Source organism: Gracilinanus agilis, chromosome 4 (genome assembly GCF_016433145.1).
Source record: "Gracilinanus agilis isolate LMUSP501 chromosome 4, AgileGrace, whole genome shotgun sequence".
NCBI classification, from domain to species: domain Eukaryota; kingdom Metazoa; phylum Chordata; class Mammalia; order Didelphimorphia; family Didelphidae; genus Gracilinanus; species Gracilinanus agilis.
The window spans coordinates 208,243,050-208,260,046 of record NC_058133.1 but is presented as its reverse complement, the minus strand read 5'-3'; the positions used below and the strand labels follow the sequence as shown (position 1 = coordinate 208,260,046).

At 38.5% G+C, this 16,997-nt stretch overlaps 1 protein-coding gene across 2 annotated transcripts in view; it reads right to left on the bottom strand.

Annotated features, from left to right (window-relative positions):
* Positions 1-1,092: 1,092 nt before the first annotated feature.
* Positions 1,093-16,997, bottom strand: part of ACOX1 (acyl-CoA oxidase 1) — a 56,381-nt gene continuing 40,476 nt past the window's right edge. For both annotated transcript variants that reach the window (XM_044674394.1, XM_044674395.1), the window contains exons 9-14: positions 13,558-13,748; positions 12,440-12,619; positions 7,403-7,508; positions 7,134-7,277; positions 6,788-6,994; positions 1,093-3,100 (exon numbers count right to left, since the gene is read on the bottom strand). In XM_044674394.1, coding sequence (XP_044530329.1) covers positions 3,050-3,100; positions 6,788-6,994; positions 7,134-7,277; positions 7,403-7,508; positions 12,440-12,619; positions 13,558-13,748 — 879 coding nt within the window. In that variant the 3' untranslated portion in view covers positions 1,093-3,049. The remainder of the gene's footprint in view (positions 3,101-6,787; positions 6,995-7,133; positions 7,278-7,402; positions 7,509-12,439; positions 12,620-13,557; positions 13,749-16,997) is intronic.

The window sequence follows — 16,997 nt, the reverse complement described above, 5'->3', positions numbered from 1 at the left end:
CTGGAGTCAATGGCTCCAGGGCAGAAAGAGTGTTAAGGGCTAGGCAATAGGGGTTAAGTGACTTGTCCAGGGTCACACAGCTAGGAAGTGTCTGAGGCCAGATTTGAACCTAGGACCTCCCATCTCAAGGCCTGGCTCTTAATCCACTGAGCCACCCAGCTGCCCCCTGAATTTAAGAGTTCTGAAAAAAAAAATCAAGGTATAATTTCATAATTATTAACATTCAAAGGGACAGGTGCTTTTAGGTATGTGACGAACTCAAATTTATGGCAGGAGGGCACCTGATTAAAGTTGTTGTGAAGAATCTAAATTTAGTCACTGTCATACAAACAAGTACATTATCTATGAAGATAAGGTGATATTTAACAAAACTACCTAAAAGTAGGGTAGGGGCTTTGGACACAGCCCTCCGAGAAGAATATTCAAGTTTAAAATAAATACTGACTGCTACTTAGTAAACAGGGCATTGCAGAACAACACAGAATCCAGGTATTTAAAATACCGAAGGGAGAGATAAATCTGTGAATCAAAAAAAGCCTTAATAGGTACTATAACATTGTTATCTGAATTAAACTGACAAACATTTAGTTTTAAATTTTGTATACTGATGAAGAGAAAGTATTTCTCCAAAAGTTTGCACATCAACATCTAACAAAAGCTAGTTAAATACAATTTCATTCAGAACAGTGATTCTGTATTTGACCATTTAAAGGATCTGAAATTTATGTTCCCATATAAGTTTAAAATTTATGTTTGTACTAAGATCTTACTAATATAATCAGCAAATGAATAACAAACTAGACTGAAGGGATTTTGAAAAGTTTGGCTTACTTAAGGAAGCAAATAGTTTAAAGTACTTTTAGAACATATGTTTGCATAAAACATTAAAAAAAAACAAACCCTTACCTTCTGACTTAGAATGGATATTAAGTAGAAGAGCCACAAGGATGAGAATATTGGGGTTAAATTACTTGCCCAGGGTCACACAGCTAGGAAGTGTCTGAGGCCAAATTTGAACTCCAGGTCTGGCTCTATCCACTGAGATATCTAGCTGCCCCACATAAAATTACCGATGTAAATTTTAAATGATTCTTATTTTTAAAAGTAGGTTCCACTTTATTTACCCTTGGTACTATTTACACTTGAGGAAAACTGAACTCTTAAGTTTTTATAAAATTTCATTTTTTACTAATTGAGACAGATTACAAAATTCATTCTTAATTTTAAGAGGCTCTACTTGCATTGGTTAAATTGGTGCAAAGCATCTGAATCTTAATGAATTGAACAGAACAAAAAGTCCTGCCTGAGTTAGGGAAGTGAAACTTGAAACCCTAGATTTTTAGGGTCCTTCTGATATTTGCAATCTCCTCAAACTTGTTTATCATGATCACAAGTCTGTAGTGCAATGTTTACAAAGTGAGCCTTATTTCAATCCACATAATATAATCACTAACAGAGTCACATCTTAGCAGAATACATAGAAGCATTATCACTGAAATAATGGTTCTAAATAGCAATAAGAATAACATTAAACACCTTCATTCTTTCCTTCTTCCCGTCTCCCATAAAATCAGCAATTAGATCACATTCCTGATTGACAATAGAATAGTATTGCTACCTAACTAGAACTTAATAAGAGGTCACACTTAAAAAATATGGTTAATTACCTTCCAGGAAAGACTAAAGTTTGAATCAATGTATAGTAATGATTTTTTTAGCTTGAGATTCTTATATTAGCAGTTTTATCTGGGTAAATTTTCATTAGTGTTGTTCCTTTAGTTTACAAAGATGACTTAACATATTCCAAAGATTTCTTATTTTTCATACAATCCTATAGTCCTGTCAAGTAAAATTCTAGGACAAGTAGATTTCACCAGGCAGTGTTATAGAAAGAGGTATAAATTAAGTGACTTCTGTTGTTTCTATTACATTGATTTCAATGAAATCACAAAGTTCAATTAAAAGTGACATTTTAAAATCTTTTCTAACAATTGTGCAAATGAGACTTTAATAGAAAGGGACTTTTTAGCATTTCAGATAAAATTCCTTAAAGAGCACAAAGAAACCAAAAACCACATGAGTAGCTAACCTGTGTAGGCCTCCATTTCCATTTTTCCCCCCTTCCACAGTGACTCAGGAGAGCTGCTCTCTGTTTTCCATTCAGAAAAAATTTTCTCCCCATGCACTTCTGGCAGAGACCAAATATCAACCACTACTGTGTTTAGGGGTAACATTTAGTCAATTTAACTCTGAAGTGCTAGCTTAACTCAGTCCTCACAGAGGTTAACACTGCTTCTCATTGGGAAGGATTTAAATAGAAAAGCAGCTATAGTGCTCTTTTAGTGAAGTCTAAGGGGATAGGGGTCAATGAGTCAATTTCTAATCTTATCAGGAAGGTGCTGGCTGCCAAAGAATACTTGGACTGGAAAATGTTATTGAGGTGTGAGATGTTTATGTCCATAGTATTTATTTGTCAAAGGAGAAAATGGATAGAAGGGGAAAGAAGGCATTAGCCATACAAAAATTTTAGATGTGCCTCCCTTCTGTAATCTAGTTCCTCAGGTCATAGTTTTTGAGACAGTCTCAGTAGTAGAAGGATTACAAGAGTTGTGGGATATCTGGAAGTAACTGCAAATTGAGGTTCTTCTATACCTCCAAATAAACCTTTTCCCCATAACATTTATTTTGCACTTAAAATATATCCAGTGATTAGCAGTTATAACTTGAAAAGTCAACTACTTAGTAGTAAAAAACTGCTAATTATGGCAAAGGTCAGAGACCACAGAAATTAGCAGCCCTGTGAAAAGAAGCCATACTATATTTTTACAAAGCTTTTCTGAATGCTTAAAAAGTCTCTCTCACTAGTAATTGCACTTAAGACATATCCATTTTCCATTCAATCTCCCCAATGATGAGTGGCCAATTTATATTTGCTCTAAGACTATCAAAATTTGATAAAGATTCCATTCAGGATATATGCATCCAGTGTAAGGGAAGGCAAAGTATCTATGCTTTCTGGAACTGATGAGGCTGCTCATCAGAATAGATTTCAGAGTTTAGACTGCAGTGACTTGAGGTGTTTGTGGTAAGATTCATGGACCTGTAGAGAAAATGAAGAGAAAAAAATTACTGACACATAACCTGCTAGTTTTAAATTCTTTACTCACTTTCAAGAGAAAAGTGCTGCTTATGAACATGTTTCTACATATTGGTCCTTTCTCTCTTCTTTTTAACTTTTTTTGGATATGAGCCTAGTAGTGATATTCCTGGTCAAAAGGTATAAGCACAGTTTTAGTAATTTCCAGAATAGCTGGACCACTTCACAGCTCCTACACTATGTCTCTTTTCTCACAAATGATACAACACCCGAAATAATAAGCTAACACTTATAGACTACTTTTAACATTTACAAAGGGCTTTACATATATTATTCCAATTGATCCTCAATAATTTTGTGAAACATCATTATTTTCATTTTATAGATGTGGAAACTGATTCAGTGATACAGGCTCTCTGAGGCAGTATTTGAACTCAAATTTTTATGACTTTAAATCTAGCCTCCAAGGGGCAGCTGGGTAGCTCAGTGGATTGAGAGTCAGGCCTAGAGTCGGGAGGTCCTAGGTTCAAATCCAGCCTCAGACACTTCCCAGCTGTGTGACCCTGGGCAAGTCACTTGACCCCCATTGCCCACCCTTAACACTCTTCTGCCTTGGAGCCAATACACAGAAGTTAAGGGTTAAAAAAATAAAATAAAAATAAATCTAGCCTCCAAATTGTCCATTTTAGCCTGTCTGGTTCTTTCAATCTTTTTGGTTAAGAATTCTTCTACTAGAATCAGGAGAACATTGTACACAGTTGCAGCAATATTGTACAATGATCAATTGCGAATGACTTGGCTACTCTCAGAAATGCAATGATCCAGAATCTGAAGGACTTATGACAGGGAATGCTATCCACCTCCAGAGAAAGAACTGTTGGAAGATGGAATGCAGATCAAAGCATACTAATTTTCACATTAGTTTATTTTATGTTTTTATTGTGGGGAGTATTCTCTTGCAGCAATGACCAATATGAAAGTATGTTTTGCATGATAATATATGTATAACCCAGTTCAAGTAGTTTGCCACCTTCAGGATGAGGGAGGGAAGAGAGGGAGATAGATGATTTGGATATTATAATTTTGGAAAGTATATGTTGAAAATTGTTAGTATATGTAATTGGGAAAATAAAATATCTTTGAATTAAAGAAAATATGAATTCTGCTATCCAAAGTCCCTTTTTTTACACCTTACCTTCTGTCTTAGAATTGATACTAAGTATCAGTTCCAAGGAAAAAGAACAGTAAGGACTAGGCAATGGAGGTTAAGTGACTTGTCCAGGGTCATATGGCTAGGAAGTGTCTGAGGCCATACTTGAATTCAGGACCTCCTATTATCATGTCTGGCATAACCACTGAGCCACTTAGCTGCCCCATAATTTGTTTCTGATGTGACTTTTTCTATTTGGGCTGTGTATTCTTTTAGAGCTTATTGTGATATATAGCATATAGTATGTTGCTCTAAACCTAATTTCTGCCAGACTACTTTCAAGTTTCTCCAGAAATTTTGTCATATAGTGATCTTTCCCCTAGTAGTGGGAAGCTTTGAGCTTATCTACCATTATTCTGCTATGTCTGTTTGCCTCTCAGACACTTCCAAGTTATGTGACCTTGGTACTAACTCATTTGTCTCAGTTAACTCAACTGTAAAATGGGGACAATAGTATTTATATTCCAGGGTTGTTGTGGGGATCAAATGAGACATTTGTAAAATAGCATGGTGGCTGGCCCATAAGATGCTTAATAAATCAATCCATCCATCCATCTATCTATCCTCCTTCTCTCCTTGTTTCCCTTTCTCTGAGTCCTGTGTACCTAATCTATCTGTACCATTGTTCAACTTTATTTTTAATCAGTATTAGATTTGATGATCACTGCTCTGTTTGAGAAAGAAAACTGCTGTTTGAGCTAAGAAAGCCCCTTTTATTCTCATAATTTTTCATTATTACTCTTGAAATTCTTTTTTAAAAAATGAACTTGTTTGCCGATTCCATTAAAATTCCCAGGTATCTCCCTCTCTCCCTATCTTCCCCACACTAGAGTACTATAGGAGAACTGCTTTACCAAAAAAAAAAAAAAAGTATATATAAAGTGTGTCTTTCATGTTTCTATTTATCAGTTCTTTCTTTGGAAGCTGACATTCACAAATTATTCTTCAAACATTAATTCTGTAGATGTATATAATGTTCTCTTGCTTCTACTTAATTCACTTTTCATAATTTCATATAGGTCTTTCCATGTTGTTATTGCTGCTGTTTTTTTAGTTAATGTCTTCATCACTTACAGCTCAGTAGTATTCCATTAACATCACTTGTTAAACCATTCCCCAAATTATGGATACCTCTTCTATTTCCAGTTCTTTGCCGCCATAAAGAGAGCTGCTATGAATATTTTGGAACACGTAGGTTCTTTTCCTTTTACCCTGATCACATTGGGATACGGATTCAATTGTGATATTGTTATGTCTAAGGGCATGTGTAGTTTTATCAACTCTTGTAATGCAATCCTGCATTATACTCTCTGGGCATAATTTCAGATTGCTCTCTAAAATGGTTGGATCAGTTCAGTGTCCCACCAACCAGTATACTGATGTCTTTTTTTTTCTCAAATCTCCTCCAACATCCTTGAGATTCTTGATATTTTATTCTAGATCAATTTTGTTTTTAGAAATTAATACTGCAAAGTAAAATATAAATAGAGCCAGGAAAAAAATGAGAGAACAATGTAATCATTTACATGGAAAGAAGGACTAGAACAAAACATCTGAAACTGAAAGTTTCATAATTATTAAGAATAAGTTTGGTCCCAAAGGAGAGAGAGTATAAGACCTTTTTTCCTTTTCTTCTGCTCAGAGGTTGGGGGTCCATAGCTGTGGTACATTGCATATAGTGATGGGTTATCTTTCTAATGAGTTAATAAATGGTTTTGCCAAAATTTCCCTCTTCTCTTAAAATTATTTGTTACAAAGAACGAGTCTTTGGGAACAACTGGGAAGAGGAACACACACAGAAATCTAGGTGATATAAAAATGAAAACTTTTAAAATCTCTTTAAACTAATTCTGTTCTTGCCAGTCCTTTATTTTAACTCTATTATTAACATACTATTTATTTCAAGTGTATTTCTTGTAAATAGCATATTACTAGATTCTTTTTTATCATCTATTAACCTTTTCTGTTTTATGGGGGAAGGTCATTCATTCAGGTTCACAACTAAAATTAGTGTGTATTATTTCCATTATGTCCTCTTTGCCTCTTTCCCCTCCTCTTTCTGAGAAAGAATTTGATCAATACCACTTATTAATTTGAAATTTCAAATTTTGTAATTAAGAATTTTTATTATTAAATTTATAATTAAAAAATGCTCCAGTTCTACTGGATTCTCTTTCTCTAGATCAGATCCTGATAACTGATACTTATACATCTAATACTCTTAATGATCAACCCTCTCTTCTTGATTCTATTCTTCTTGTTGCTTCATGAAGTCACTGATTCCTACTTGGTCCATTCTAATTTTCAAAGAGTTTGCTACCTAAACTTCTTGTCTGTCTTAACCAAGAAACACTTTTCACAATTATTTCTTTTTATCTCCAATAAAAAAAGTACACAGAAATGTAGATCCATAATGGAAAAGCATATTGATCATAATTCAATGGTGAAAACAAAGTTAGTGAACAAAGGGGAATTCTTACCTGTGTTTTATTCAGTGGGGATTTCTTGGCCCATTCAAACATATTTTCATAAACATTGCCATCATAGCGGCCAAGCACAGAGCCAAGTGAAACATCTTTAAAGTCAAATGCATCCACCAAAGCAGCAGCATCAGGGCGGATTACTGTCAGGAGCTCCTTCACACGCTGGTTCACTTGAGTGAGTTGGGAATCTGTTAAGATGCCCCCCTGAAAGGGGCAAAAATAATTCCATTACCACTGATAGAATTTTACATATGACTTACAAGAAACAGAAAAGAATGGCTATAAATTTGGCCATGGATATTCTCCTGCTGAAGTTTGGCACTTAGGCTTAAAAATTACTAACCTGTAGAAAGTCCCCAGATTTCTGACTGATTCCATACAAGGCATATAAGAGACATAGATTCTTCAGGACTGCTTGAATGGGTTTGTCTTCAATTTTGGAGAGATTTCCAGAAAAAAGTTTTACTACCACATAATGGCAATGAGCCTAGATTAAAAAGAAAGCAAACAAAGTCACAAAACGGTGAGTAACTTAAATAAGAGGAGAGGGTATTTAATAACTTAAAAAAAAGGATTAAGATGCTTTTGACCTTTTACCGATAAATAACTGACCTCACTTGCTCTGACGAGGTCCACAGAGGTTAAGTTCCATGCTATCTCTTTGCTTTTCCTGTGCTTCATTTCGGTTTGAAGGTTCTTTGCAGCAGCTTCTACTAATCTATTATGAGAAAAAAAAAGTGATTTACCAGAAATAGATACTATTGATTATTAGCTTCTTCAATTTGTTGGCTCCTGTGCCCACATAAACTTTGTTATAATGATTATTAAACTGTTACAATGATGGAGGGAGAGAGAAGCCCAAGGTGTGTTTGGGTGATAGACAGATGTATGTGTATCTGTCTAGTAGAGTTCATCCTCCCCCTTAGTTTGAAGGTTTTCAGAGGGGTATCCCTGTGATGATGTTGTGACCAGGGATGGATAGGAACCAGTGTTCAAAAAAGGGATTGAGGTATAGATAGTTTCCCAGGACTTAACTTAATGCCTGGATTCCAAGAAACCCTTTTTGAACCCAGCCCTGCCGGGGTAAGACTGAATGACAGACAGCCCTGGGTTTGGCGTAACCAGTGCTTATTAGACAGTCTCTCCCAATTCTCTCTTCTACTTTCTTCTTCTACTGTATCTTCAGAAGAAATTCTTATCTGACTGCTTGTTTTAACAGCTGGTTTATTTTAACAAATGAACAATGATAGGTGAGAAGAGTGGGGTAGGTAACCCTAACCTGCCACTATGTGTATAGGTCCCTTTGGCTAGGTCAAGCCAATGGCTTTGGCCCAAATGCTCTATCCTCCTTCCTCTAGTCCAGGGGTCGGCAAAGTGTGGCTCCACCTCCCGACCGGCCAGTCCGGGCAGAGCCCCAGGATGTGCCCCAGGGGGCCCTTCAGCCCCCACCCCATATTCCAGCGCCTTCCGCCTCCATCCTCCTCCTTCTGTAGGCATTTATGGCTCTCATGGCCAAAAAGGTTGCCGACCGTTGCTCTAGTCTATCGTCTTTAATCTACAGACAGGGAAGTAAAGGTCTCTCTCAGTTGGCACAGAGTTGGGGCAGGAAGCTTCAAGCTGGTTCAGCTCCCCTCCCAGGTCAAGGACCCCTTCAGCTGCTGTAATGACTGAACAGCCTCTTTGGTGTTGTTCAGGGAATATAGGAGAAACAGGATCACGTTTAGGACCTCCAGGCACCAAGGGATAAGCCGGGAAAGCCTCAGGTATTCAAATGCTAAATCCTGAGATCAGGAAGGTCCTCTGTCTCCCACCGAGTCTAGGGACGAAAGGTCCTCCTCCTCCCAGTTCTATCTCCCACATGCCTCTGCTGCTCCTCCAACTGTCGTTCCTGCTCTTCAAGCATCCTTGCTTGCAACATTCCAAAAGCAAAATCTCCTTTCTGTGCCAACTTTTCCTACAACTTGTAGAAGAACCTTTTTAATCTTTTTTTTTTTTTTAAACAAGCATTTAGTATCTCTCCATCCAATGGAACAAGTGAAAAAAGAAAAAAAAATCCTCAAAACACATAGTCTAGCAAATTTCCACATTGGCTGTATTCAAAATGGCATATCTCCTTCATGATTTTAAGTCTATCACTTTTCTGGGGAGAAGTAGGTGCCATGATTCATCCTTAGTTCTCTGGACTCATGGATTATGTCCTTAAAGGTTTTTTTTTATGATGATGTTGTCATTATGTAAATAGTTCTCTTGGTTCTGCATCAGTTCAAAGGTCTTCCTAATTTCACCTGAAACTATCCATTTCATAATTTCTCACAGCATGACAATAATATTCCACTATATCAATTCCCAAATGAATTTAGCCATTCCCAAATAGGAGGACATCTCCTTAAGTTTTCAGTTTATATGTACAAACAAGTCTTTTCCTTTTTGTTTAATCTCTAGGAATTCTTTGTGGAGTCAAAGGGTATGGGAAGTTTCTTAATTTGGGACGCATAGCCCAAATTGCTTTTCAGAATAGCTGGACTAATCTACAGCTTCACCAACAATGCATTAATGTGCCTATTTTTTCCATAGCTCCTCCAACATTTATTTTCTTCTTTTACTACTTCTGCCAATCTGATGTGCATGAGTTGCTTTAATTTATTTCTCTAATTATTAATGATTTTGAGCATTTTTCCATATGGTTACCCATAGCTAGGATATCTTTTGAAAACTACATACATACATACATACATACATACATACATACATACATACATATCCTCTTACCATTTATCTATTGGGTATGACTCTCAGGCTTATAATCCTTATTTATTTTGGATATAAAATGTTTTTCAGTAACACCTACTACAAAGATTTTTCTCAGTTGCCTTTTTTCCTTCTAATTTTAATGACACTATATTTGTGTAAAAACTTTTCAGCTTAATTGAAACTGTCCATTTTTTTGCGACTGACTCCTTCGTAAATGGTTCCTAAAGACATGAACTCTTCCTCTAGAGACCTAGATGTTTGAAAAGTAATTTCCTCTTTTCTCTTATTTGGTTATGATGTCACCACCTTGACTTCTCTATAGAATCTGACATTGTAGATCATTCTTTTCTCTTTGATATTCTTCTCTCCCTAGGTTTTCATGACCCTACTTTCTCTGGGTTCTTTTGCTCTCTGTTTGGCCCTCTTCCTTTGTCCCTTTGGGTGGATTTTCATCTGGGTCATACTCTCTAACCATGGCTCTGTCTTAGGCCCTCTATTTCTTCTTCCCACTTTTTGCTTGATTTAATTGCCTATTAGATATCTCAAAATGGATGTCCCACAGACATCATAAATTCAACAAGTCCAAAACAACTCATTCTCTTTCTCCCCAAACTCTTCTCTTCTCCCCCTAACCTTTCCTATTGCTATTGAGGGCATCACTATTCTCCCAGGTCCCCTGGGTCCCTAACCTAGGTGTCATCCATCTTCTAAGTCACGTATACAGCCCCTTCTCTCCACTGACACTGCTACCACCCTGGGACAGGCTTCCTTTCCATTATTCCTAGATTACTGCAATAGCCTGTTGCTTGCCTTCCTGCTTCAAGTCTCTCTACTCTAGTTTATCTTCCACTCAGCTGTCAAAGTGATCTTCCTTTAAAATCCCCAAAACCCTTTACCTTCTGAATTAGTACCAGTTCTAAGAAGGAAGAGGTAGGCATCGGGGGTGAAGAGATTTGCCTATGATCACACAGGTAGGAAATATCAGAGGCCTTATTTGAACCCAGGACCTCCTGACTTCAGGCCTGGGCACTTTAACCACTTTAACCATTTATCCAAATGCCCCTCAAAAACTGATCTTCTGAAGCATAGGTTTCCCCTGCTTTTTTTTTCAGGAGCCTTTTTTCCTTTTTTATTGACCAGCAGACAAGTCAAGAGGCACTGCTGTGTTTCTTACAGAGGAGAAGAATCAGGGCCACAATGACTGAGGCAAGAACCAGAATAGCCATTGGACAGGTCTATGTCACAGACTCTCTCCCTCCTTCAATAAATTCTAATGGCTTCCTGCTATGGTCAAATATAAAATTCTATTTGCCTTTCAAAGTTCTTTATGATCCCTTCCTTCTTTTCCAGTCTTCTTACATCTTACTTTCCTTCAAATACACTATGATCTGATGACACTGGCCTCCTTGCACATGATATTCCAAATCTCCTGATTTCTGGCATTTTCACAGGCCTGGGTTCTCTTAGCCATCTTTACCTCCTGACTTCCCTCAAGTAGATAGGAGAAAAATGGTTGCTGTCTGGTTCAAACAGAGGTTTGTCTCCCCCCCTCCTTCCCCCCCCCACTCCCGGGATTATTTAGGTACTTTACCTAAACCACTGTCTGATAGAGGGGAGATAGAGTCTATGTGGTGAGTCTCTCTTCCAGCTCTCCCCTAGGGCCAAATATACACTGGGAGACTTTAAGGGGGTGTAACCCTGAAACTGGGTGACCTGGATGGCTGCCCCACAGGAGTTGGGGGCGAGGCTTCCCTATAAGACTAGATATGTGGTACCCCAATCCGATCCTGAATAAGGACGGGGTTTACATAAACTTCTCCCCGGATCAGTTAAATTCACAGTGGGTGGTCTGGCTTCAAGATGAAGGCAGCCAGACCAAGCTGTGGTTCTCCTCTCCCTCCTAGTCTCTCAGGCACTCTGGAATGCTATCTGATGGATGAATGGCTATTATTCGCAATTCAGGGAATAGGGAAAGGGGCGAAGGGCAGAGGGATTTTGGTGTGCCCTCTTTGCTATTCCTATGGGGTCTGTCACTTAGGTGGGAAACCCAATGGTTCCCATTTCTAAGGTTCTCCCCTTGCCTCTTCTCCTTCTGTTTCTATTTCTATTTCTATCCTTTCCTATAATTGTAAGTTTTGACTGAAAGGGGGTCTCTCAGCAAGGCTGGGTAATGGGTGAAGGAGACTAAGAGATCGTTCCCAAAATGGAGTCCAAAAACTTAGCTAACTCGATGATTAAAGTCTTGATGGTTGAGATACAATGAATGGCTTTGACCAGGGAATCAGGTTTCAATTTCCAAAGAAAGATCCTCAGGAAGCCCTCAGGACTGGATCCGAGCTGGGATGTCCTCTTCCTCTCTCCACACAGTCCTTCGCCAGAAGCTCTCTCTTCTTCTCCTCTCCCCCTCCAGAGAAATCTCTGGGTCTCAACTGTCACCAACTGTCAGCAACTCCTTCTCTGGCTCTTTCTGTCCCATCCCCCTTGCACAAATCCCATCCTTACGCTTGCACATAATATTCCAAATCTCCTGACATTTTCACAAGCCTGGAACTTTCTTAGCCATCTTTACCTCCTGGTTTCCTTCAAGTCTTAGTTTAATTCCCACTTTTTTGCAAGAAGCCTTTCCTAGTCTTTCTTAATCTTGGTGGTTTCCCTCTGAGACCACCTCCAGTTTGTCCTGTATGTAACTTATTGTACAGTTTTTTGCATGGTGCACTCATTAGACTGAGCTCCTTGAGGGCAGAGGTTGCTTTTTGCTCTTCCTTGTTTTACTAGTGCTTAGTAAAGTACCTGGGACACCAGAGGCACTTAATAAATGTTTATGTCCAAGTCATATATCCATTTGGAATTTAATCTTATCAGTAAGATACAACAGCACAGTTTGGCATTTAAACTCACCGGGCTGCTCGAAGTTTGTAGGCTTCTACTAGGCTGTCTGGGCTGTTGATATCCACCATTGCTGGCCAAGCTGCCACTTGATGTGGCTGGATGCGCTGACTAGGCAGGTCATTCAAGTAGGACACCATGCCGCCCACCAACTTTCCTGAATGCACTTGATCATAGCTTTTTATCAAAAACCTAAAGGTAAAAAACATGCGTGTATTGAATTATACTGTTTTCAAAGAGACAAAGGTGGAAAAAAAAAACTTAACTCACAGAACTCAGAACAGGAAGGGAGCTTGGAGATCATCTAGCTCAAACTCCTCATTCTACAGAGAAAGGAAAGAGGTCTGGCAGGTGAACAGATCTGTGGTCCAGGAATCTGAAGCCACTTTGGGCCAAGAAGGCTGACGGGTGGTGGTGGTGGTGTGTGTCTTAAGTGTCCACCATTAAATCATAGTACAATAGGGGCACACTCCTTCCTAAAGTCATACTCCAAAGTCTTCTTGTGTCATGTGTCGTGTGTCATGGAAGTGATGCTGGGCTCTCAAGGGTACTACAACAACCAAGCATAAGGCCTAACTCATCCCACACAGAGGGAAGGCTCAGGGATACAGTTCTGCACCCATACTACAAGAAACAGAAACTAATGGCTATAGATTTGGCCATGAATATCCTACCAAAATTTAGGATTCAAGCTTGAAAATTACTAACTTGTAGAAAAACCCCCATATCCATACAGAGCATAAACCAGACACGAACTCTTTATGGTGGCTTAAATGTGTTCACCTTCTAGTTTGGAAAGACTTTCTGAAAATGGCTTTAGTACCACATGGTGGCAATATGTAATTATTTTCATTCATTACTATTTCAAGACTAGCTCAAGTTCAAAGAAGCTTAACAAGCTGGTGAGATAATGAATCCCGTTGCTAAAATACCTTCTACTAAAGGGTTCTACTCTTCCATGGAGGAAGCCCACAAGTTAATGTGATGACAGATTATTTGAGGTACAAAAGCAGAACAAGGAAAAAAATGTTAACCCAGGCTAGCGGTCAGGATGGAAAATTATAGAAAGTGTCTTTTGGGGGCAAATATGTTTATCAAGAGATGTCAGCAATGAAAACACAAGTCCTTACCGAGCTGTCTGGAGCATCATCACTGTGTTTTCTCCTTCAAAGGTGCAGGTGGGGGTGAAATTGACATAGATGTTTGGGAGGCCACTGCAGTGGGAGTAGCCATGCCCACCACAAGCCATCCGGCAGGCTTCAATGCCAGAATTAGCTGTCCAAGAGGTGAAAGCCTTAAGCCCAGCAGTCAGCGCGTGAAGCTAAAGAGGAAAAACAGATATCCATAAGACTATATACAACAGATGAGAAATGTGTCCAGTGAGAAGAATCAAATATCCACACAAACAGCAATAAAAATGTACCACACTCCTGGGGTGATCTTCTAATTTCCAAGTATAATCATTCAGTGGACTTGAATTCAAAGTCTTTGTTGTCTCACCTAGTACTGACAACAACTCTTTATATTAGACTCCTTGATATTTCACAGTAGCCAAAGCCACTCACTTGTGCTCCCCCTTTGTTGAAGAATGAGTAATTGGGTACAAAACAGTTATGACACTAGCTTTAAAATAAACTTGCCATTGTGGAAACATCTAGCACTTGGGCTTCTTTTTGTCTTCTAAACTATTAAGAAATACTATTACATCAGTGTCCTGCTTTTGGAGTCCCTGATCCTAAGACTTTGTGGTGACCCAATTAGGGTCACCTCAATCTACTCAATTCCCAGGAGACTCCTCTCCATCCAACATTTAGCTATACTCAGAGGTAGTCAGAACCATGAACTTGCTATCCCTTCATATTTCTACTTTCACATTCACAAACCCCTAAATTCCTTTATTTGATCACAATCTTTTACCATTCTTTTCTTTGTCTTGACAGACAAGTCCTGTTTTTTGTCCTCGTGGTGCCCTCCAATCCCACTGCCTCAGTTGTCTTTTTCTTTCCTTTCACATAGACATCATCCTAGGGGAATTAAGTAATTAATCCACAGGACTTTAGATGGTTGAACATATGAGAAGTTAGGGAGTCTGATAGAGCATTGACATAAATATTCAAGACCTATAGTATAGTGACAGGAGTTGGGGAAGAGAAGTAATCCAAGTCTAGAATCCCTTCAGAAAAGATATATGGGGTTGGTCCACTCCAACTACTATAATTCTGACTGAGTGGAAAAAATTTTTTTGAGAAGACTTCAAAGGAGAAAGTAATAAGGAGCTACTGGAATTTATTGAATTAGGGGAGTTTAGATCATGCTTTTTAGAAAGATTTTGGCAATTGTGTAAGGAATATATTAGAATAGGAATCTATTCTATTGTTTTTAGGCTATTGTTTTTGTTGAATTCATGAAGTCTGTATAGGAGAGTTTCTTAGAAGTCTAGTCTAAAGCCATCCTCTTGGAAAGGGCCATGTAATTTAAAGTTAGAAGCTTAGGCACCTCTATTGACAAAGCCTTTTCTTTTTCACTCTGTGATAGAAGCAAGCCCAAACAGGTTGTTTCAGTTGTGTCTGACTCTTTGTGACCCCAATTGGAGTTTTCTTGACAAAGATACTAGAGTGGTATGCTATTTCCTTCTCTAGTTCATTTTACAGATGAGGAAATTGAAGCAAACAGGGTTAAGTGACTTATCCAGGGACATAAAGCTAGTAAGGCCAGATTTGAAATCAGGAAGATGAGTCTTCCTATCTCCAGGCCCAGAACTCTATCCACTGTGCTAACTAGCTGTCTCTTTTCTAGATGCCCCAATTTTTATCAAAAGCATCATCATTTTATTAATCTACCAAGCTTCTAATTTGGGACTTTATCTTGGACTCCTTGTTCTTCTTCAGTCCACATGTTCAATCAATTATCAAATCTTGCCTTCTACATTTACAACACCTCTTGTATCTTACCCATTTCTCTACTTGTAAGGCTATCACCTTAGTTCAGGCTCTCAATCACCTTTTGCCTAGATTACAGCAACAGCTTCCTGACTGGCCTCCATGTCTCAGGTCTCCCCACTTGAGTTCATCCTCTGCATTGCTGTGGAAGGAATTTTCCTTAAATGTAGAGCTGACTACCTGATCCCTTGGCTCAACAAACTTCAGGAGTATCCTGTTGCTTCTAGGATAAAACATAAACTCCTCCATTAAAAACGAGAAAAACAAACAAAAAAACTTACCTTCTTAGAATCACTACTAATTATCAGTTCCAAGGCAGAAGAATGTTAAGAGCTAGGCAACTGGGAGTAAGTGACTTGTCCAGGGTTACACAGCTAGGAAGGTCAGGACCTCCTATTCCTACACCTAAGACTCTAAACACTGAGCCACCTAACTGCATTCAACCTTCATTTAATTTTTAACGCCCTAAAATTTGCCCCCAACTTAGCTTCCCTGGCTCAATGGACATTACTGACCCCTCCTCTTCTCTTCCATCCAGAAAACTGTCTTTCCTTCTCTTCTTCAACTTGGACATCTCCATGCTTTTGCATGAACTGTTCACTTCATTCCTTGAAAATACTCCCTCCTGGGAAAGCTAGGTGGCTTAGTGGATAGAGTGCCAGACTTAGAGTCAGTAGAAACTGGGTCCAAATTTGACCTCAGACACTTCCTGGCTATGTGACTTTGGGCAAATCATTTAACCCTATTTGCCTAGCCCTTTCCCTTCTCTCTTAAGAACTATTACTGGAATGAAAGTAAAAGCTTAAAAAAAAAACCACCCAAAATCTAAATATTAGAGATGAAGATAACTATGAGTTTAGGTAGTGTAGAAGAAACTTTCTTAGAGAGCATATTGTATTTATTTAGCCAATGCCTGTCAGATTAATTCATTAATATTTGCAAGTACGTGGCTTGTAGGGAGAGTTAAGTAAGCAAGGTTTCCTCTGCTCTCAAGGGCAAACATGTACATAAATGGGTATATGGGCAGGATACACCCAGAACAGATGGAGGGAATCTAAAGGGGAAGGTTCCCCTGGAAGGGACAGGAAAGAATACTGAAGATGGTGTTTACATTTAGACTTGAAGAAAGCCAGAGATTCCATAAAGTGGAAATGATGAGAGGGATGCCTGTGTGGCATGAGAGAGGCAGCCAGCCAGTAAAACCCTGATGGTTAGTTTTAATCAGAAAAATGCCTTCTTTTGAGAAAGGGTCTGGAATTTATTTATGGTCTACCTTGAGTATTCAGTTTACCTTGAGTATTCAAAGAATTTCACTGTTGGAAGATACTTCAGAAGTTAACTAGCTCAATCTATACCTGCACATGAATTCCCGCTACATCATTTTTGACAAAATGTTCATCCAATTTCTACAACCTCCAGTGATGGGCCTCTTAATGGCCTCCTGAGTAGTTTGAAGGATTAGAAATGTCTTCCTTTATTGTAAAGGTAATCAACTATGAAAGACTTAACACTGGTCAACACAATGACCTACCATGGTTCTAAAGAACCCATGATAACAAATGCTATCTCTAGCTCCAGAAATGTTGGACTCAAGAGTACATATTAAAGCATATTTTTTTTCTCTTTATTTT